Genomic DNA, 21722 nt, shown 5'->3' with positions numbered 1-21722 from the left:
GTTCTGTAAAACATGGCCCTGTAAAACGGCGTTCTATGAAACAGCGTTCTGTAAAACAGCGTCTTGTAAAACAGCATCCTGTAAAACATTGCCCTGTAAAACATTGCCCTGTAAAACAGCGTCCTGTAAAACAGCATCCTGTAAAACAGCGTCCGGTAAAACAGCATCCTGTAAAACATCATGCTGTAAAACATAGTCCTGTTAAGCATCATCCTGTAAAACATGGCCCTGTAAAACATCATCCTGTAAAACATCATCATGTAAAACAGCGTCCTGTAAAACAGCGTCCTGTAAAACATCATCCTGTAAAACATCATCCTGTAAAGCATCATCCTGTAAAACATGGCCGTGTAAAACAGCATCCTGTAAAACATTATCCTGTAAAACAGCATCCTGTAAAACAGCGTCCTGCGAAACAGCATTCTGCAAAACAGTGTTCTGCAAAACAGCGTTCTGCAAAACAGCATTCTGCCAAACAGCATTCTGTAAAACAGCGTCCTTTCAAACAGCGTCCTGCAAAACAGCGTCCTGTAAAACAGCGTCCTGTAAAACAGCATCCGGTAAAACAGCGTTCTGTAAAACAGCGTCCTGTAAAACATCATCCTGTAAAACATGGCCCTGTAAAACGGCATTCTGTAAAACAGCGTTCTGTAAAACAGTGTTCTGTAAAACAGTGTCCTGTAAAACATCGTCCTGTAAAACATGGCCCTGTAAAACGGCGTTCTGTAAAACAGCGCCCTGTAAAACAGCGTCCTGTATAACAGCGTCCTGTAAAACATCGCCCCGTAAAACATCGCCCCGTAAAACAGCGTCCTGTAAAACATCGCCCCGTAAAACAGCGTCCTGCAAAACAGCGTCCCGTAAAACAGCGTCCCGTAAAACAGCCTCCCGTAAAACATCGCCCCGTAAAACATCGCCCCGTAAAACAGCGTCCTGTAAAACAGCGTCCTGTAAAACATCGCCCCGTAAAACATCGCCCCGTAAAACAGCGTTCTGTAAAACAGCGTCCTGTAAAACAGCGTCCTGTAAAACATCGCCCCGTAAAAATCGTCCCGTAAAACATCGCCCCGTAAAACAGCGTCCTGTAAAACATCGCCTCGTAAAACAGCGTCCTGTAAAACATCATCCTGTAAAACATCGCCCTGTACAACAGCGCCCTGTAAAACATCGCCCCGTAAAACAGCGTCCTGTAAAACATCACCCCGTAAAACATCGCCCTGTAAAACATCGCCCCGTAAAACAGCGTCCTGTAAAACAGCGTCCTGTAAAACATCGCCCCGTAAAACATCGCCCCGTAAAACAGTGTCCTGTAAAACATCGCCCCGTAAAACAGCGTCCTGTAAAACATCGCCTCGTAAAACAGCGTCCTGTAAAACATCGCCCCGTAAAACAGCGTCCTGTAAAACATCATCCTGTAAAACAGCGTCCTGTAGAACATCGCCCTGTAAAACAGCGCCCTGCAAAACAGCGTCCTGTAAAACAGCATCCTGTAAAACAGCGTCCTGTAAAACAGCGCCCAGTAAAACAGCGTCCTGTAAAGCAGCGTCCTGTAAAACAGCGTCCTGTAAAACAGCGCCCGGTAAAACAGCGCCCAGTAAAACAGCGTCCTATAAAACAGCGTCCTGTAAAACAGCGCCCAGTAAAACAGCGTCCTGTACAACAGCGCCCGGTAAAACAGTGCCCAGTAAAACAGCATCCTGTAAAACAGCGCCCAGTAAAGCAGCGTCCTGTAAAACAGCACCCAGTAAAACAGCATCCTGTAAAACAGCGTCCTGTAAAACAGCGTCCTGTAAAACAGCGCCCAGTAAAACAGCGCCCAATAAAACAGCGCCCAGTAAAACAGCATCCTGTAAAACAGCGCCCGGTAAAACAGCGCCCAGTAAAACAGCGTCCTGTAAAACAGCGCCCAGTAAATCAGCATCCTATAAAACAACGTCCTGTAAAACAGCGCCCAGTAAAACAGCGTCCTGTAAAACAGCGTCCTGTAAAACAGCGTCCTGTAAACAGCGCCCAGTAAAACAGCATCCAATAAAACAGCGTCCTGTAAAACAGCGTCCTGTAAAACATCAACACCTTTTCCATCACACTCCTGACTTGTGGACAGGCTTTGGGGAGTCAGGAGGTGAGTTACTTGCCACAGGATTCTCAGCCTCTGACCTGCTCTTGTAGCCACAGTATTTATATGGCTAGTCCAGTTCAGTTTCTGGTCAATGGTAATCCCAATGATGCTGATAGTGGGTGATTCAGCAATGGTAATGCCTTTGAACATCAAGGGGTGATTGTTAGCTTCTCTCTTGTTGGAGATGGTCATTGCCTGACACTTGTGTGGTGCGAATGTTACTTACCACTTGTCAGCCCAAGCCTGGATATTGTCCAGGTCTTGCTGCATTTGGACATGGGCTGCTTCAGTATGAGTCATCGCGAATGGTGCTGAACACTGTGCAATCATCAGTGAACATCCCCACTTCTGACCTTATGACGGAAGGAAGGTCATTGATGAAGCAGCTGAAGGTGGTTGGGCCGAGGACACTATCCTGAGGAACTCCTGCAGTGATGTCCTGGAGCTGAGATGACTGACCTCCCACAACCACAACCATCTTCCTTTGCGCTAGGTATGACTCCAACCAGTGGAGAGTTTTCCCCCTGATTCCCATTGACTCCAGTTTTGCTAGGGCTCCTTGATACCACACTCGGTCAAATGCTGCCTCGATGTCAAGGGCACTCACTCTCACCTCACCTCGGGAGTGCAGCTCCATTGTCCATGTTTGAACCAAGGCTGTAATGAGGTCAGGAGCTGAGTGGCCCTGGCAGAACCCAAACTGGGCGTCAGTGAGCAGGTTATTGCTGAGCAAGTGCCGCTCAGCAATAAGAGAGAGATCCCGCCCTCTGCATCTGGCCACAGCTGGCTCGAGCTCTGCATCCCATCGCCTCCTCCCCCCCCACCTCTTCTCTTTGGATTGCCTGGAGCCACACCCGGTTGAACAGCCCCGCGTCAGGGTTGGGGGGTGGGTGGGTGGGTGGGTGGGGGAGGGAGGGGACGCTTCTCATGCGTCCGTGCGCCGTGTCTGTACTGACTGGGCTCTGCCTGATCCCCAGGTATCGACGATGACCCCTACAAGGAGTACAAGCGGCCCAGGCTACAGCGGCTGGCGGCACTGAGGAACCCTCACCTCCTCTTCACCCTCCTCCCTACCCCTCGGAGGGTCGCCCTGTACAACGGGCTGAGGTGGAAGCGCTCGGCCGACAATGACGTCTGTTCCAGGTGAGGGCCGAAGGGACGGGGAGGGGAGGGGATGGAGGGGGTGGGGGCAGTGGGACAGTGAGGGGGCAGGGGGGAGGGGGGTGGGAGAGGGGGGTGAGGTGTGGGGCGGTCTCAACCTCTCCACCCCACCCCCCCACCCCCCCCCCCCTTCCACATCTTACAGTCAACCCCGGCATCCACTTCGGACTAAGACCGGGGGAGGGGGGGTTGGCAAATCTGTTCCGGTGACCCTGGGTGCTGCCCCCCCCAGTTGAATGTCCAGGGATGGAGAATGAGGGTGGGGGTGGGGGTGGGGCGGAGAGTGAATCGGTTGCACCCCAGGGTTTAAAGAGAGAGAGAGAGAGGATGGCAAAGTAAGGCCTCGTCCCAGGGGCTCGGAGCAATTCGACTACATGGGGCATCGCGGTCGGGGATTTCGTGGGAGTTGGTGGGCGACGAGGATGCCATTTTGTCCTTATTTTGCTGTGGTTGACGCTCCCTCTGTCCCTCCCGCAGGAACCTCGAAGACGAATGCTGCCTCCACCGCCTCTACGTCGATTTCCGGAGGGACCTGGACTGGAAGTGGATCCGGGAGCCGAGGGGTTACAAGGCCAACTTCTGCGGAGGGCCCTGCCCCTACCTGTGGAGCTCGGACGTCCTGCACGGCAAAGTAAGGCCCCCTCCACCCCCACCCCTCCACAACCCCGCAACCCCCTCTCCCCCGAAGGGCCCTCCCCACCTTCTGGTGTCCGGGGAGCTATTCGACTGCATGTGGCATCGCGCTCGGTGATTTCGTGGGCACGCAAGTAACCAAAATGGCCGTTCGGGGCGCTGAGTCAAGTAGACCGACTTCTCTGCACACCCTACCCCGCTATCACCACCAGCACCCACCTCACCCGCGATCCACTTGTATCCCCGACTCCTGGCTGTGGTACTGGGTCAAAAAGAGCAGGAAGGTCCCCGGTTTTGTGCATCCGCAGTGGATGTTGCTCTCAGGAGGGTCGACCTGTTCCATCCTGCCCGTTCCAGAGCCCCGAATCAAGGAGGATGCTCCTGCGACCCATACTGAGGGAGTGCCACACAGTCAGAGGCGCCCTCTTTCAGGATGAGGCGCGAAACCGAGGGGCCCTCTCGGGTGAGTGTAAAAGATCCCGCGGCCACGATTGGAAGAGGAGCAGCGGGGTGGGGGTGGTGAGGAGGGCGGAGTTCTCCCCGGTGTCCTGGGGGCCAATGTTTATCCCTCAACCAACATCACTAAAAAAAAAACCAGGTGGTCTGGGTCATTATCACGTCGCTGTTTGTGGGAGCTTGCTGTGCGCAAATTGGCCGCCGCGTTTGAGAAACAAAAACATATGTTTACGTTGAACATTGTCCCGAGGCACTTTAGAAAAACGTAAATCCTGCTACATATTAGGGACAGGTGACCAAAAGCTCGGTCAAAGAGGTCGATTTTAAGGAGAGTCTTAAAGGAGAGAGAGAGAGACGGGGAGAGAGAGAGAGAGAGAGAGACGGGGAGAGAGAGAGAGAGAGACGGGGAGAGAGAGAGAGAGACGGGGAGAGAGAGAGAGAGACGGGGAGAGAGAGAGAGACGGGGAGAGAGAGAGAGAGAGACGGGAGAGAGAGAGAGAGACGGGGAGAGAGAGAGAGAGAGACGGGGAGAGAGAGAGAGAGAGAGAGAGAGAGACGGGGAGAGAGAGAGAGAGAGACACGGGGAGAGAGAAAGAGAGAGACACAGGGAGAGAGAGAGAGAGACACGGGGAGAGAGAGAGAGAGACACGGGGAGAGAGAGAGAGAGACACGGGGGGAGAGAGAGAGAGAAACACGGGGGGGAGAGAGAGAGAGAAACACGGGGGGGAGAGAGAGAGAGACACGGGGAGAGAGAGTGAGACACGGGTAGAGAGAGAGAGAGACACGGGGAGAGAGAGAGTGAGACACGGGGAGAGAGAGTGAGAGAGAGGGAGACGGGAGAGAGAGAGAGGGAGACGGGGAGAGAGAGAGGGAGACGGGAGAGAGAGAGAGAGAGGGAGACGGGGGAGAGAGAGAGAGAGGGAGACGGGGAGAGGGAGACGGGGGAAAGAGAGAGGGAGATGGGGGAGAGAGAGAGAGAGAGGGAGACGGGGGAGAGAGAGGGAGACGGGGGAGAGAGAGGGAGACGGGGAGAGAGAGAGGGAGACGGGGAGAGAGAGAGGGAGATGGGGAGAGAGAGAGGGAGACGGGGAGAGAGAGAGGGAGGCGGGGAGAGAGAGAGGGAGACGGGGAGAGAGAGAGAGAGGGGGCGGAGAGGTTTAGGGAGGGAATTCCAGAGCTCAGGGCCCCCAGGCAGCTGAAGGCCCGGCCGCCAATGTTGGAGCGATGGGGAATCGGGGGGATGGGCAAGAGGCCGGAATATTCACCTGTGACCTGTGGGCAGTAAAGTGTTTTTGGATGTCCTGACATGAACAATGCAAGCCTTCTCTTTTGTTAATCCACTGACCTTTCTTCCTCACCCCAACCTCCCGTTTGTGCCCCAGGTCCTGAACCTCTACAGGTCCCGTAACCCCAAGGCCTCAGCTGCCCCCTGCTGTGTGGCCAATGACCTGGACTCCTTGGCCGTCATGTACTACGTGGGCCGCAAGGCGAAGGTCGCTCAGTTGTCCGACATGAGCGTGCAATCGTGTAAGTGCAGATGAGACGGAGTGTGGGGGGTGGGGAGGGGGGGAACGGGGGTGGGGGTGGGGAGGTCTGGGACTGGCTTGAGGTGGGGGGGTGCGGTGATTGACAACTCCCATTTGAAGGCCTCATCGCTTCTGACCTCCGACCTTCGACCTCCCCCCTCCGGCCGCTGGTCACCAGGCCTGAGAGGCCCCGCCCAACCAACCAACCGACCAACCAACCGACCAACCAACCAACCAACCGCCCAACCAACCGACCAACCAACCAACCAACCGCCCAACCAACCGCCCAACCAACCAACCAACCGCCCAACCAACCGACCAACCAACCGACCAACCAACCGCCCAACCGACCAACCGACCAACCAACCAACCAACTGCCCGACCAACCAACCATTTTCCTTCCCCCCATCCCACCCCAACCCACCCCCACCCCCACCTCCAACCCCAAACCCCCACCCCCACTCCACCCCCAACCCACCACCAACCCACCCAACACCAAACCCCCACCCCCACCCCCAACCCCAACCCCAACCCCCCCACCCCCAACCCCAAACCCCCACCCCCACCCCCACCTAACCCACCCCAACCCACCCCCACCCCCAAACCCAACCCCAAACCCTCACCCCACCCCACCCCCACCACCACCCCCCACCCCCTCCACCCCCCCACCCCCAACCCCAAACCCCCACCCCCACCTAACCCCAACGCACCACCAACCCACCCCCACCCCCACCCCAACCATTCGACGTCAGCTCGATTCCCGCCCCCTCGACCCCCCCTCTTCAATCCCGCGCTTTCACCCACCCGCCAAGCTGGGTTTGGGTTTGGGTTTGGGTTGGGTGGGAGGGGGTGGAGAAAGCCGGCCGGGCATTTGTCAATCACAAAGGGACCCCCCCTGAGCCGGGCCAATCTTCCATCTTGATGTGGAAAGGGGCAGCAGGCTTTGTCGCGACGCTAGGCCCAGACCCTCGACCGACCTCCTCGCTCCGTCTCCACGGTTACTGACCCTTACCCGCTGCGTCTTCTGAGAATTATCCACTGTGTTAAGTGTCGGCTTTTTAATTTTCCTTCCTCTTTGCTGTTCATGTTGTGTGTTTGTTTTGAATCGTGTTGTTTTTTGTTAAAAACGCCTGTAATTAAGACGTTTGTAAACATGCGGACAACGCCGATAATTAAAGCTGTCAACGTACACTCCTAGACCAGGCTCCTCATTCCCGCTCTCGCACGGTTTTGAACAATTTTTGCACGAGAATTTAACACTGACACCGTCGGCACCTTTGACCCCCGCAGAGGAAAGCAGCGGCCATCTTGTACCCAGCAAGATCCCGTGGTGGGAAGGTGGAGGGAGGGATTTCAGCCCCACCTCACACACACCCCACAAAACAGCACAATGCAGCATCGATTGCCAGAGGGCCACCGAGTCCCCTCGGGTCCCGAGCCACAGCTGTAGTCCCAGCAGATTTTCTGATGGCTGAGATAACCCTCTCCCAGCCCAGGCCCCACCCTCACACACACCCTCACACACACCCTCACGCACACCCTCACGCACACCCTCACGCACACCCTCACACACACCCTCACACACACCCTCACACTGACACACTCACACTGACACACTCACACTGACACACACACACACACTCACACTGAGACACACACGCACACTCATCCTCACACTGACACACACACACCCTCACACTGACACACACACACCCTCACACTGACACACACACACCCTCACACTGACATACTCACACACACCCTCACACTGACACACTCACACACACCCTCACACTGACACACCCTCACACACCCTCACACACACCCTCACACATACCCTCACACTGACACCCTCACACTGACTCTCACTCTCATACACACACTGACACCCTCACACTCTCTCACACACACATTCACTTACAAACCCTCACACACACCCTCACACTGTCACACACACACTCACTCCCACACTCACACACACACACACACACATTCACATACAAACCCTCACACACACCCTCACACTGTCACACACACACTCACACACACACACACACACACACATACACACGTATTCACATACAAACCCTCACACACACCCTCACACACCCCCTCACACTGACACACACACACCCTCACACTGACACCCTCACTCTCGCTCTCATACACTCACACACACTGATGCGCTCACACTCAGACACACACCCTCACTCTCACACACGCTCACACACGCTCACACACACACACCTCACACACGCTCACACACGCTCACACACACACACCTCACACACGCTCACACACACACACATACACCTCACACAAACACACCTCACACACACACACACACCTCACACAGACACACACTCTTACTCAGACACACACACTCTTACTATCTCTCTCTCTCTCACTAAATCTCTCTCCCTATCCCTTTCTCTCTCTCTATCTCTCTCTCTCGCTGTATCTCTGCATCTCTCTCTCTGTATATCACTCTCCCTGTATCTCCCCCTCTCTCTTTCTGTCTGTCTCTCCCTTTCTATCTCTCTTTCTCTCACACATCAGAATCATAAGGTAATGAGTTCAACACCCATTCAAGTGATTTGAACACACAGACCTTCAGGCTGTCTCTCCCAGGATCAGTACTGAGGGAGCGCCGCACTGTCAGAGGGTCAATACTGAGGGAGCGCCACACTGTCGGAGGGTCAGTACTGAGGGAGCGCCGCACTGTCAGAGGGTCAGTACTGAGGGAGCGCCGCACTGTCGGAGGGTCAGTACTGAGGGAGCGCCGCACTGTCGGAGGGCCAGTACTGAGGGAGTGCTGCACTGTCGGAGGGTCAGTACTGAGGGAGCGCTGCACTGTCGGAGGGTCAGTACTGAGGGAGTGCTGCACTGTTGGAGGGTCAGTACTGAGGGAGTGCTGCACTGTCGGAGGCTCAGTACTGAGGGAGCGCCGCACTGTCGGAGAGTCAGTACTGAGGGAGTGCTGCACTGCCAGAGGGTCAGTAATGAGGGAGCACTGCACTGTCGGAGGATCAGTACTGAGGGAGTGCTGCACTGTCAGAGGGTCAGTACTGAGGGAGCAATGCACTGCCAGAGGATCAGTACAGAGGGAGGGCCACACTTTCGGAGGGTCAGTACTGAGGGAGTGCTGCACTGTCAGAGGGTCAGTACTGAGGGAGTGCTGCACTGTCAGAGGGTCAATAGTGAGGGAGCGCCACACTTTCGGAGGGTCAGTACTGAGGGAATGCCGCACTGTCGGAGGGTCAGTACTGAGGGAGTGCCGCACTGTCGGAGGGTCAGTACTGAGGGAGTGCCGCACTGTTGGACGGTCAGTACTGAGGGAGCGCCGCACTGTCGGAGGGTCAGTGCTGCACTGTCGGAGGGTCAGTACTGAGGGAGCGCTGCACTGTAGGAGGGTCAGTACTGAGGGATCGCTGCACTGTTGGAGGGTCAGTACTGAGGGAGTGCTGCACTGTCAGAGGGTCAATAGTGAGGGAGTGCCACACTTTCGGAGGGTCAGTACTGAGGGAATGCTGCACTGTCGGAGGGTCAATAGTGAGGGAGTGCCACACTTTCGGAGGGTCAGTACTGAGGGAGCGCTGCACTGTCAGAGGGTCAATAGTGAGGGAGTGCTGCACTGTCGGAGGGTCAGTACTGAGGGAATGCTGCACTGTCGGAGGGTCAATAGTGAGGGAGTGCCACACTTTCGGAGGGTCAGTACTGAGGAAGCGCTGCACTGTCAGAGGGTCAATAGTGAGGGAGTGCCATACTTTCGGAGATCAGTACTGAGGGAGCGCTGCACTGTCAGAGGGTCAATAGTGAGGGAGTGCCATACTTTCGGAGATCAGTACTGAGGGAGCGCTGCACTGTCGGAGGGTCAGTACTGAGGGAGCGCTGCACTGTTGGAGGGTCAGTACTGAGGGATCACTGCACTGTCGGAGGGTCAGTACTGAGGGATCACTGCACTGTTGGAGGGTCAGTGCTGAGGGAGTGCTGCACTGTCAGAGGGTCAGTGCTGAGGGAGTGCTGCACTGTCCGAGGGTCAGTACTGAGGGAGTGCCGCACTGTCGGAGGCTCAGTACTGAGGGAGTGCTGCACTGTCGGAGGGTCAGTGCTGAGGGAGTGCTGCACTGTCGGAGGGTCAGTACTGAGAGAGCGCCGCACTGTCGGAGGGTCAGTGCTGAGGGAGTGCTGCACTGTTGGAGGGTCAGTACTGAGGGAGTGCTGCACTGTTGAAGGGTCAGTACTGAGGGATCACTGCACTGTTGGAGAGTCAGTGCTGAGGGAGTGCTGCACTGTCGGAGGGTCAATAGTGAGGGAGTGCCACACTTTCGGAGGGTCAGTACTGAGGGAGCGCCCGCACTGTCGGAGGGTCAGTACTGAGGGAATGCCGCACTGTCGGAGGGTCAGTACTGAGGGAGCGCCCGCACTGTCGGAGGGTCAGTACTGAGGGAGTGCTGCACTGTTGGACGGTCAGTACTGAGGGAGTGCCGCACTGTCGGAGGGTCAGTACTGAGGGAGTGCTGCACTGTCGGAGGGTCAGTACTGAGGGAGTGCTGCACTGTTGGAAGTGCCATCCTTTGGATGAGACGTTAAACCGAGGCCCCGCCTGCCCCCTCCGGCGGGTGTGGAGGATCCCATGGACAATACTGGAAGATGAGGGGGGGTGAATGATGGGGGTGTTCTCATTGGTGTCTGGGGCCAATATTTATCCTTCAGCTAATGTCACTAAAATTCAGATGATCTGGGTCATTCTCGCATTGTGCTGTTTGTGGGATCTTCCTGTGCGCTAATTTGCTGTATTTTGTGTTGATAAATTGACAGATGCTCAATAAATGTCGGTACTTTTTCTCTCTCTCTACCTTTCTTTCTCTCCCTCGTCTCACTCCCTCTCTGTCCTCTCCCTCCTTCTCTCTCTCCCTCCCTCCTCCTCACTCCCTCCCTCCTCCTCACTCCCTCCTGCTCACTCTGTCTCCCTCCTCTCTCCCTCTCCCTCCTCTCGCTCTCTGTCCTTCATTCTCTCACCATCCTCTCTCTCCTTCCTTCTCTCTCCCCCCTTCTCTCTCCCCCCCGCTCTCTCTCCCCCCCGCTCTCTCTCCCCCTGCTTTCTTTCTCCCCTCTGTCTCTCTCTCTCCCCCCTCTCTCTCTCTCCTTTTCTTTTTCTGTCCCTCCATCTCTCTCTCGCTCCCTCCTTTTCTCCCTCTCTCTCCCTCTCTATCTCCCCCTCCTCTCTCTCCCTGCTCTCTCTCCCCCCGCTCTCTCTCTCCCCCCGCTCTCTCTCTCCCCCTGCTCTCTCTCCCCCTGCTCTCGCCCCCCCCCTCTCTCTCTCTCTCCCTGTTTACTCTCTCCCTCCTCTCTCTATCTCTCCCTCCCTTATCTCTGCCTCTCCTTATCTCTATCCCTCCTCTCTCTCTCTCTCTCTGTCCTCTCCCTCTCCTCGCTCCCTCTCTCCCTCTCTCTCTCTGTCCCTCGCGAGCAGCAGTGATTCCCTGTGGCTCTGCTTGGAGAGGGGAGGGGATGGGAGGGGGGTCAGCACCGGGTGTAGGGGGGGTGGGTTTTCTTTACAATAAACAAGTTGTTTGGTCAGTGTCGATGGTGAGGCCAGTCCAGGAATCCACAGGGTGAAGCAGTTGAATAGAAGCATTACCTTTGCTGCAATGTTGATTCAGTTACACATCAGTAACAAGCGCTCAATGATGTTTTTCAGCTGTCTGTTTACACGGAAAATGGTTAGCTGACCACAGGCACAACTGTTGGTCACCACAGAGCCAGGCCCCAGGCCTCAACTATCCTGTTTTCCACTGGCAGCAGAATGTTTTCCCAGCACGAGAATCCTGTTACATTCCACCTCCCCACCCTGTCCTCAACGCCAGTGTCGCTCCGTTAAAGGTACAGCACGGGGTTAGATACAGAGTAAATCCCCCTCTACACTGTCCCCATCAAACACTCCCAGGACAGGTACAGCACGGGGTTAGATACAGAGTAAAGCTCCCTCTACACTGTCCCCATCAAACACTCCCAGGGCATGTACAGCACGGGGTTAGATATAGAGTAAATCCCCCTCTACACTGTCCCCATCAAACACTCCCAGGGCAGGTACAACACGGGGTTAGATACAGAGTAAAGCTCCCTCTACACTGTCCCCATCAAACACTCCCAGGACAGGTACTGCACGGGGTTAGATACAGAGTAAAGCTCCCTCTACACTGTCCCCATCAAACACTCCCAGGACAGGTACAGCACGAGGTTAGATACAGAGTTAAGCTCCCTCTACACTGTCCCCATCAAACACTCCCAGGACAGGTGCAGCACGGGGTTAGATACAGAGTAAAGGTCCCTCTACACTGTCCCCATCAAACACTCCCAGGACAGGTACAGCACGGGGTTAGATACAGAGTAAAGCTCCCCCTCTACACTGTCCCCATCAAACACTCCCAGGACAGGTACAGCACGGGGTTAGATACAGAGTAAAGCTCCCTCTACACTGTCCCCATCAAACACTCCCAGGACAGGTACAGCACGGGGTTAGATACAGAGTAACGCTCCCTCTACACTGTCCCCATCAAACACTCCCAGGACAGGTACAGCACGGGGTTAGATACAGAGTAAAGCTCCCTCTACACTGTCCCCATCAAACACTCCCAGGACAGGTACAGCACCTTAGTTACGTATATGTAAATATTTGAATAAAGAACATTAATTACTTACTTAGCAATTCATAAATTATAAATTATCATCAAAATGAACTGTTTAATAATAGCAGACACCAATCTGTGTATTGAAGGAGTGATGTCGGAAACACTTCTTTATACAAAGGGGAGACAAACTCTGGGTTTCTCTCTCCTCCCAAAAAAGTTGATGAGTTACTTGGAGCTTTCAAGACTGAGTTTGATCGATTTTTGTGAGGCGAGAGGTATTGAGGCTTCTGGAGCTCAGATGAGGGGACATAGTTGTGGTTACAGATTATCTCTGGTCTGAATGGCAGAACAGTTTTGGGCTTATTGGCCTCCTCCTGTTCCTGTGTAACAGGCTCAAGGAGGATGAATGGCCTTTTCCTGTCCCGGTGTAACAGGCTCCAGAGGGGCTGAATGGCCTCCTGTTCTGGTGTGTGAGGATCGAGGGGCTGAATGGCCTCCCCCTGTTCCGGTGTGTCAGGATCGAGGGGTCAATGGCCTCCTGTTCCGGTGTGTGAGGATCGAGGGGTCAATGGCCTCCTGTTCCGGTGTGTGAGGATCGAGGGGTCAATGGCCTCCTGTTCCGGTGTGTGAGGATCGAGGGGCTGAATGGCCTCCTGTTCTGGTGTGTGAGGATCGAGGGGTCAATGGCCTCCTGTTCCGGTGTGTGAGGATCGAGGGGTCAATGGCCTCCTGTTCTGGTGTGTGAGGATCGAGGGGCTGAATGGCCTCCTGTTCCGGTCTGTGAGGATCGAGGGGTCAATGGCCTCCTGTTCCGGTGTGTGAGGATCGAGGGGTCAATGGCCTCCTGTTCCGGTGTGTGAGGATCGAGGGGCCAATGGCCTCCTGTTCCGGTGTGTGAGGATCGAGGGGTCAATGGCCTCCTGTTCTGGTGTGTGAGGATCGAGGGGCCAATGGCCTCCTGTTCCGGTGTGTGAGGATCGAGGGGTCAATGGCCTCCTGTTCTGGTGTGTGAGGATCGAGGGGTCAATGGCCTCCTGTTCCGGTCTGTGAGGATCGAGGGGCCAATGGCCTCCAGTTCCGGTGTGTGAGGATCGAGGGGTCAATGGCCTCCTCCTGTTCCGGTGTGCGAGGATCGAGGGGCCAATGGCCTCCTGTTCCTGTGTGTGAGAATCGAGGGGCTGAATGGCCTCCCCCTGTCAGGTGTGTGAGGATCGAGGGGTCAATGGCCTCCTCCTGTTCCGGTGTGTGAGGATCGAGGGGCTGAATGGCCTCCCCTTGTCCGGTGTGTGAGAATCGAGGGGCTGAATGGCCTCCCCCTGTCCGGTGTGTGAGGATCGAGGGGCTGAATGGCCTCCCCCTGTCCGGTGTGTGAGGATCGAGGGGCTGAATGGCCTCCCCCTGTTCCGGTGTGTGAGGATCGAGGGGCTGAATGGCCTCCCCCTGTCCGGTGTGTGAGGATCGAGCGGCTGAATGGCCTCCCCCTGTTCCAGTGTGTGAGGATCGAGGGGCTGAATGGCCTCCCCCTGTTCCGGTGTGTGAGAATCGAGGGGCTGAATGGCCTCCCCCTGTTCCAGTGTGTGAGGATCGAGGGGCTGAATGGCCTCCCCCTGTCCGGTGTGTGAGGATCGAGGGGCTGAATGGCCTCCTGTTGTGGTGTGTGAGGATCGAGGGGTCAATGGCCTCCTCCTGTTGTGGTGTGTGAGGATCGAGGGGCTGAATGGCCTCCTGTTGTGGTGTGTGAGGATCGAGGGGTCAATGGCCTCCTCCTGTTGTGGTGTGTGAGGATCGAGGGGTCAATGGCCTCCCCCTGTTGTGGTGTGTCAGGATCGAGGGGCTGAATGGCCTCCCCCTGTCCGGTGTGTGAGGATCGAGGGGCTGAATGGCCTCCTGTTGTGGTGTGTCAGGATCGAGGGGTCAATGGCCTCCCCCATGGCATGCGATGTTTCTCTGGGCGATTGCCAGGTGTCAGGAGGCCATCACTGCGCGATGCCAACAGCCCAGCGTTTATTTTGGCTCCCGTGTCTCTGGGAAATGCTTGGAGCTCTGTACACAGCCAAAAAAAGACATGGGTTGTTTTGATTGGCTGGGCCCAGCAGATAGCCACCGACCCCCTGACTCCCCACAAGTTCCCCCAGTTCGGGATCCCAGATTCCTGTCCCAGCCACAGGGAACATTGCTGCCGTTGACAGGAATGAATGTGGAAGGGAATCAGCACCGAACCTGTGGGGAGAATCCATCGACCATGACCCTGGTCATGTGACCTGGATCGGCGCAAGTTTAGGTTTTATCCACAACATTCCAGGAGATTCTTCCGAAACCTTCAACAAAGGGATGGGCAGAGAGAGAGAGAGACTGAAATTCATAGAGACCTGTAACAGGCTCAGAGGAACGGTGTAGAGGGAGCTTTACTCTGTATCTAACCCCATGCTGTACCTGCCCTGGGAGTGTTTGATGGGGATGGTGTAGATGGAGCTTTACTCTGTATCTAACCCTGTGCTGTACCTGTCCTGGGAGTGTTTGATGGGGACAGTGTAGAGGGACCTTTACTCTGTATCTAACCCCGTGCTGTACCTGCCCTGGGAGTGTTTGATGAAGACGGTGTAGAGCGAGCTTTACTCTGTATCTAACCCCATGCTGTACCTGTCTTGGGAGTGTTTGATGGGGATGGTGTAGATGGAGCTTTACTCTGTATCTAACCCTGTGCTGTACCTGTCCTGGGAGTGTTTGAGGGGGACAGTGTAGAGGGACCTTTACTCTGTATCTAACCCCGTGCTGTACCTGCCCTGGGAGTGTTTGATGGAGACGGTGTAGAGGGAGCTTTACTCTGTATCTAACCCCATGCTGTACCTGTCTTGGGAGTGTTTGATGGGGATGGTGTAGATGGAGCTTTACTCTGTATCTAACCCTGTGCTGTACCTGTCCTGGGAGTGTTTGATGGGGACAGTGTAGAGGGACCTTTACTCTGTATCTAACCCCGTGCTGTACCTGCCCTGGGAGTGTTTGATGGGGACAGTGTAGTGGGAGCTTTACTCTGTATCTAACCCCATGCTGTACCTGCCCTGGGAGTGTTTGATGGGGACAGTGTAGAGGGAGCTTTACTCTGTATCTAACCCCGTGCTGTACCTGTCCTGGGAGTGTTTGATGGGGACGGTGTAGAGGGAGCCTTACTCTGTATCTAACCCCGTGCTGTACCTGTCCTGGGAGTGTTTGATGGGACAGTGTAGAGGGAGCTTTACTCTGTATCTAACCCCGTGCTGTACCTGCCCTGGGAGTGTTTGATGGGGACAGTGTAGAGGGAGCTTTACTCTGTATCCAACCCCGTGCTGTACCTGTCCAGGGAGTGTTTGATGGGGACAGTGTAGAGGGAGCTTTACTCTGTATCTAACCCCGTGCTGTACCTGTCCTGGGAGTGTTTGATGGGGACAGTGTAGAGGGAGCTTTACTCTGTATCTAACCCCGTGCTGTACCTGCCCTGGGAGTGTTTGATGGGGACAGTGTAGTGGGAGCTTTACTCTGTATCTAACCCCATGCTGTACCTGCCCTGGGAGTGTTTGATGGGGACAGTGTAGAGGGAGCTTTACTCTGTATCCAACCCCGTGCTGTACCTGTCCTGGGAGTGTTTGATGGGGACGGTGTAGAGGGAGCTTTACTCTGTATCTAACCCCGTGCTGTACCTGTCCTGGGAGTGTTTGATGGGACAGTGTAGAGGGAGCTTTACTCTGTATCTAACCCCGTGCTGTACCTGCCCTGGGAGTGTTTGATGGGGACAGTGTAGAGGGAGCTTTACTCTGTATCTAACCCCGTGCTGTACCTGTCCTGGGAGTGTTTGATGGGGACAGTGTAGAGGGAGCTTTACTCTGTATCTAACCCCGTCCTGTTCCTGTCCTGGGAGTGTTTGATGGGGACAGTGTACAGGGAGCTTCACGCTCTATCTAACCCCGTGCTGTACCTGTCCTGGGAGTGTTTGATGGGGACAGTGTAGAGGGAGCTTTACTCTGTATCTAACCCCGTGCTGTACCTGTCCTGGGAGTGTTTGATGGGGACAGTGTAGAGGGAGCTTTACTCTGTATCTAACCCCGTGCTGTACCTGCCCTGGGAGTGTTTGATGGGCATATCATGGACAGATACAGAAAATACTCCAAAAGGCTGATGGAATTCTAGCCTTTATATCCGGAGGACTGGAACACAAGGGGGTAGAAGTTGTGCTTCAGGTGTACAAAGCCCTGGTTAGACCACACCTGGAGTCACTGGGAGCAGCTCTGGGCACCACACCCACCTTAGGAAGGATATATTGACCTTGGGTGGAGCGGGGTGTCGATTCACCAGAATGATACCGGCACTCCAAGGGTTAAACGACAAGGAATGATCACACAAACTGAGGCTGTGTCCCTGGAATTTTGAAGATTAAAGTTTTCAAGAGATTAAGGGGAACAGAGAGCGAGAAACTATTCCCGCTGGTTGGGGGAGTCTCGGACTAGGGGGCAGAGTCTAAAAATGAGAGCCAGACCTTTCAGGAGTGAGATTAGGAAACTCTTCCAAAGGGTGGGGAGAAGTTTGGAAACTCTCCTCCGCAAACGGCGATCGATGCCGGATTAATTAATTTTAAATCTGAGAGCGATAGGTTTCTGTTAACCAAAGGTATGAAGGGATCTGGGGTAAAGGTGGGAATATGGAGTTAGCTCCCAGATCAGCCATGATCTGATTGGATGGCAGAAGAGGCTTGAGGGGCTGAATGGCCTCCCTCCTGTTCCTGAGGCCCCTGCCTCTGGACCGTCAGGGGCTCCTTTAACCTTCATCGAGCGGGGATAGATTCCCCGATCCATCACAGGGACAGGTTCCTACATCCCATCTCCCCTCCCCCCCACCACCCCTCTCAGCACCAGCCCTGGATTATTTTTTTTAAAAAAACAAGAATAAACAAACAGTGAGTTGGTACACACGTTAGGAAAATACCACAAGGAGCCAGCTATTGGACCTGGGAGGAACAACTCCCTCAACAATTTCAATCCCAGAACGCCCAACAAGGGCCTTGTGTCTTACACAGATCACTCTTTGTACCAGAGCTTCCCCTGCGTGATACAGGGTGGAGAGGGAGGGCTGACGGAGCGAAGGGGAGGGAGAGAGCGAGGAGCTGGGTGTGGGAGGGGGGGAGGGGGTGTGGAGGGAGGGGGAGAGATTTCCAGTCACCAGCCCACAGCACCTTTTCTAAGTTTCCCTTCTTCCCTCTCGCCCCCTCCTCACTGGCCGACGCTGGCTCCCAGTCTAGCAACACCTCCATTTTAAATCCCTCCATGGTCTCCCCCTCCCTACCTCTGTAACCTCCTCCAGCCCCTACACCCCCTCCCTATCTCTGTAACCTCCTCCAGCCCCTATACCCCTCCCTATCTCTGTAACCTCCTCCAGCCCCTACAACTCTCCCTATCTCTGTAACCTCCTCCAGCCCCTACAACCCTCCCTATCTCTGTAACCTCCTCCAGCCCCTACAACCCTCCCTATCTCTGTAACCTCCTCCAGCCCCTACAACCCTCCCTATCTCTGTAACCTCCTCCAGCCCCTACACCCCCTCCCTATCTCTGTAACCTCCTCCAGCCCCTATAACCCTCCCTATCTCTGTAACCTCCTCCAGCCCCTACAACCCTCCCTATCTCTGTAACCTCCTCCAGCCCCTACAACCCTCCCTATCTCTGTAACCTCCTCCAGCCCCTACAACCCTCCCTATCTCTGTAACCGCCTCCAGCCCCTACACCCCCTCCCTATCTCTGTAACCTCCTCCACCACCTACAACCCTCCCTATCTCTGTAACCTCCTCCAGCACTTACAACCCTCCCTATCTCTGTAACCTCCCCCAGCCCCTATAACCCTCCCTATCTCTGTAACCTCCTCCAGCCCCTACACCCCCTCCCTATCTCTGTAACCTCCTCCAGCCCCTATACCCCTCCCTATCTCTGTAACCTCCTCCAGCCCCACAACCCTCCCTATCTCTATAACCTCCTCCAGCCCCTACAACCCTCCCTATCTCTGTAACCTCCTCCAGCCCCTACAACCCTCCCTATCTCTGTAACCTCTTCCAACCCCTACAACCCTCCCTATCTCTGTAACCTCCTCCAACCCCTACAACCTTCCCTATCTCTGTAACCTCCCCCAGCCCCTACAACCCTCCCTATTTCTGTAACCTCCTCCAGACCCTACACCCCTCCCTATCTCTGTAACCTCCTCCAGCCCCTACACCCCTCCCTATATCTGTAACCTCCTCCAGCCTCAGAAGGTTTTACTACGTTAAAGGCGCTATATAAATGCAGGTAGTTTCCTCATTGATTGGGCTCTAACTCGGTGAGAGTTGCTGCTGAATCTTTGTGGGTTTGGACATGAGCTGAGTGAGAAAGAGAAAATGAAGGAGGGAGGTGACAGTGGGTGACAGTGGAAGCCAGACCCCAGTGAGAATCGGTGCCCATGGTGGAGGAGTTACAGAGTGGGAATGAACTGTCACTGGTCAGAACCATCAAAGAGGCCAGAGAGGGAGACAGGGACAGAGAGAGGGAGAGAGAGACCGAGACAGAGAGAGAGACAGGGACAAAGAGAGATAGAGAGAGAGACAGAGAGAGATACCAGGACACAGAGAGTGACAGGGATAGAGAGAAAGACAGAGAGAGAGACAGGGACAGAGAGAGAGACAGAGAGAGAGAGACAGGGACAGAGAGAGAGACAGAGAGAGAGACAGGGACAGAGAGAAAGACAGAGAGAGAGACAGGGACAGAGAGAAAGACAGAGAGAGAGACAGGGGCAGAGAGAGAGACAGCAGAGAAAGACAGGGACAGAGAGAAAGACAGAGAGAGAGAGAGACAGGGACAGAGACAGAGAGAGAGACAGAGAGAGAGACAGAGAGAGAGACAGAGAGAGAGACAGGGACAGAGAGAGAGACAGAGAGAGAGACAGGGACAGAGAGAGAGACAGGGACAGAGAGAGAGACAGAGACAGAGACAGGGACAGAGACAGAGACAGGGACAGGGACAGGGACAGGGACAGGGACAGAGAGACAGGGACAGGGACAGAGAGACAGGGACAGAGAGAGAGACAGAGAGAGAGAGAGACAGAGAGAGAGAGAGAGAGACAGAGAGGGAGAGACAGGGACAGAGAGAGAGGGAGAGAGAGAGACAGGGACAGGGACAGAGACAGAGACAGGGACAGAGAGAGAGACAGGGACAGGGACAGAGAGAGAGACAGGGACAGAGAGAGAGACAGGGACAGAGAGAGAGACAGAGAGAGAGAGAGAGACAGAGAGAGAGAGACAGAGAGAGAGAGAGACAGGGACAGAGAGAGAGGGAGAGAGAGAGACAGGGACAGGGACAGAGACAGAGACAGGGACAGGGACAGAGAGAGAGACAGGGACAGGGACAGAGAGAGGAACAGGGACAGGGACAGAGAGAGACAGGGACAGAGAGAGAGAGAGAGGGACAGAGAGAGGGACAGAGAGAGGGACAGAGACAGAGACAGAGAGAGAGAGAGAGAGAGAGATAGAGAGAGAGACAGGGACAGAGGGAGAGAGAGACAGGGACAGGGACAGAGAGAGAGACAGAGAGAGAGACAGAGAGAGAGACAGAGAGAGAGACAGAGGGAGAGACAGAGGGAGAGAGAGAGACAGAGGGAGAGAGAGAGAGAGAGAGACAGAGGGAGAGAGAGAGACAGAGAGAGAGAGAGAGAGACAGAGAGAGAGACAGGGACAGAGAGAGAGACAGGGACAGAGAGAGAGACAGAGACAGAGGGAGAGAGAGAGACAGGGACAGAGAGAGAGAGATGGGGAGGTGCAGGGATAGAGAGAGAGAGAGAGACAGAGTGTGTGTGACAAAGAGAGATGGAGGCAGAGAGAGAGACGGAGAGAGAGAGACAGAGAGTAAGAGAGAGAGAGACAGTGTTGCAGAGAAGGGAGAGAGAGAGAAAGCGAGGGAGGGAAGCAGGGAGAGTGAAAACAAGGCTGAAAGATAAAGAGAAACAGGGAGAGGGGCAGGGGGAGGATGGGTAGAGACAAAGATGGAGGGATGGAGAGAGAAAAGGAGACAGAAAGAACTAAGAGATGGAGAGAGAGGGAGAGGAGGTCGGGAGAGAGGGAGGGAGAAAGAGGGAAAGGGACAAACAAAATAAGAGATGAAAACGAGAACCTGTTATGACAGATTCAACCCATGTGTCCATGTGCCCTCATGTGGACCATGCAGGGTATTACAGGAAGATAGGGGAATATTACAGGGGGAGAGGGGAATATTACAGGGCGAGAGGGGAATATTACAGGGAGAGAGGGAGGAATATTACAGGGTCAGAAGGAGAAATATTACAGGGTCAGAGGGGGGAATATTATAAGATGAGTGGGGGAATATTACAGGGAGAGAAGGGAATATTACAGGGTGAGTGGGGGAATATTACAGGGTCAGAGGGAGGACTATTACAGGGTTAGAGGGGGGAATATTACAGGGTGAGAAGGGGAATAATTCAGGGTCAGAGGGAGGAATATTACAGGGTGAGTGGTGGAATATTACAGGGTGAGAGGGGGAAATATTGCAGGGAGAGAGGGGGGAATATTACAGGGTCAGAGGGAGGAATATTACAGGGCGAGTGGGGGAATATTACAGGGAGAGAAGGGGAATGTTACAGGGCCAGAGGGAGGAATATTACAGGGAGAGAAGGGAATATTACGGGGTGAGGGGAATATTACAGGATCAGAGGGAGGAATATTACAGGGTGAGGGGAATATTACAGGGTCAGAGGGAGGACTATTACAGGGTTAGAGGGGGGAATATTACAGGGTGAGAAGGGGAATAATTCAGGGTCAGAGGGAGGAATATTACAGGGTGAGTGGTGGAATATTACAGGGTGAGAGGGGGAAATATTGCAGGGAGAGAGGGGGGAATATTACAGGGTCAGAGGGAGGAATATTACAGGGCGAGTGGGGGAATATTACAGGGAGAGAAGGGGAATGTTACAGGGCCAGAGGGAGGAATATTACAGGGAGAGAAGGGAATATTACGGGGTGAGGGGAATATTACAGGATCAGAGGGAGGAATATTACAGGGTGAGGGGAATATTACAGGGTCAGAGGGAGGAATATTACAGGGCGAGTGGGGGAATATTACAGGGAGAGAAGGGGAATGTTACAGGGCCAGAGGGAGGAATATTACAGGGACAGAAGGGAATATTACAGGGTGA

The 21722-nt window shown here is 54.6% G+C and overlaps 1 protein-coding gene across 1 annotated transcript in view; it reads left to right on the top strand.

Moving 5' to 3' along the window:
* The window catches only part of LOC144674750 (transforming growth factor beta-2 proprotein-like), a 125709-nt gene extending 119799 nt beyond the window's left edge, over positions 1-5910 (top strand). The window contains exons 5-7 of the mRNA XM_078535970.1: positions 3097-3262; positions 3758-3911; positions 5752-5910. Of these exons, the coding sequence (XP_078392096.1) occupies positions 3097-3262; positions 3758-3911; positions 5752-5910 (479 nt within the window). The remainder of the gene's footprint in view (positions 1-3096; positions 3263-3757; positions 3912-5751) is intronic.
* The last annotated feature ends 15812 nt before the right edge of the window (positions 5911-21722 follow it).

Source organism: Cetorhinus maximus, unplaced genomic scaffold, assembly GCF_964194155.1.
Source record: "Cetorhinus maximus unplaced genomic scaffold, sCetMax3.hap1.1 HAP1_SCAFFOLD_791, whole genome shotgun sequence".
NCBI lineage: Eukaryota > Metazoa > Chordata > Chondrichthyes > Lamniformes > Cetorhinidae > Cetorhinus > Cetorhinus maximus.
The sequence above is the reverse complement of the archived record's forward strand: the minus strand, read 5'-3'. Positions and strand labels throughout refer to the sequence as shown.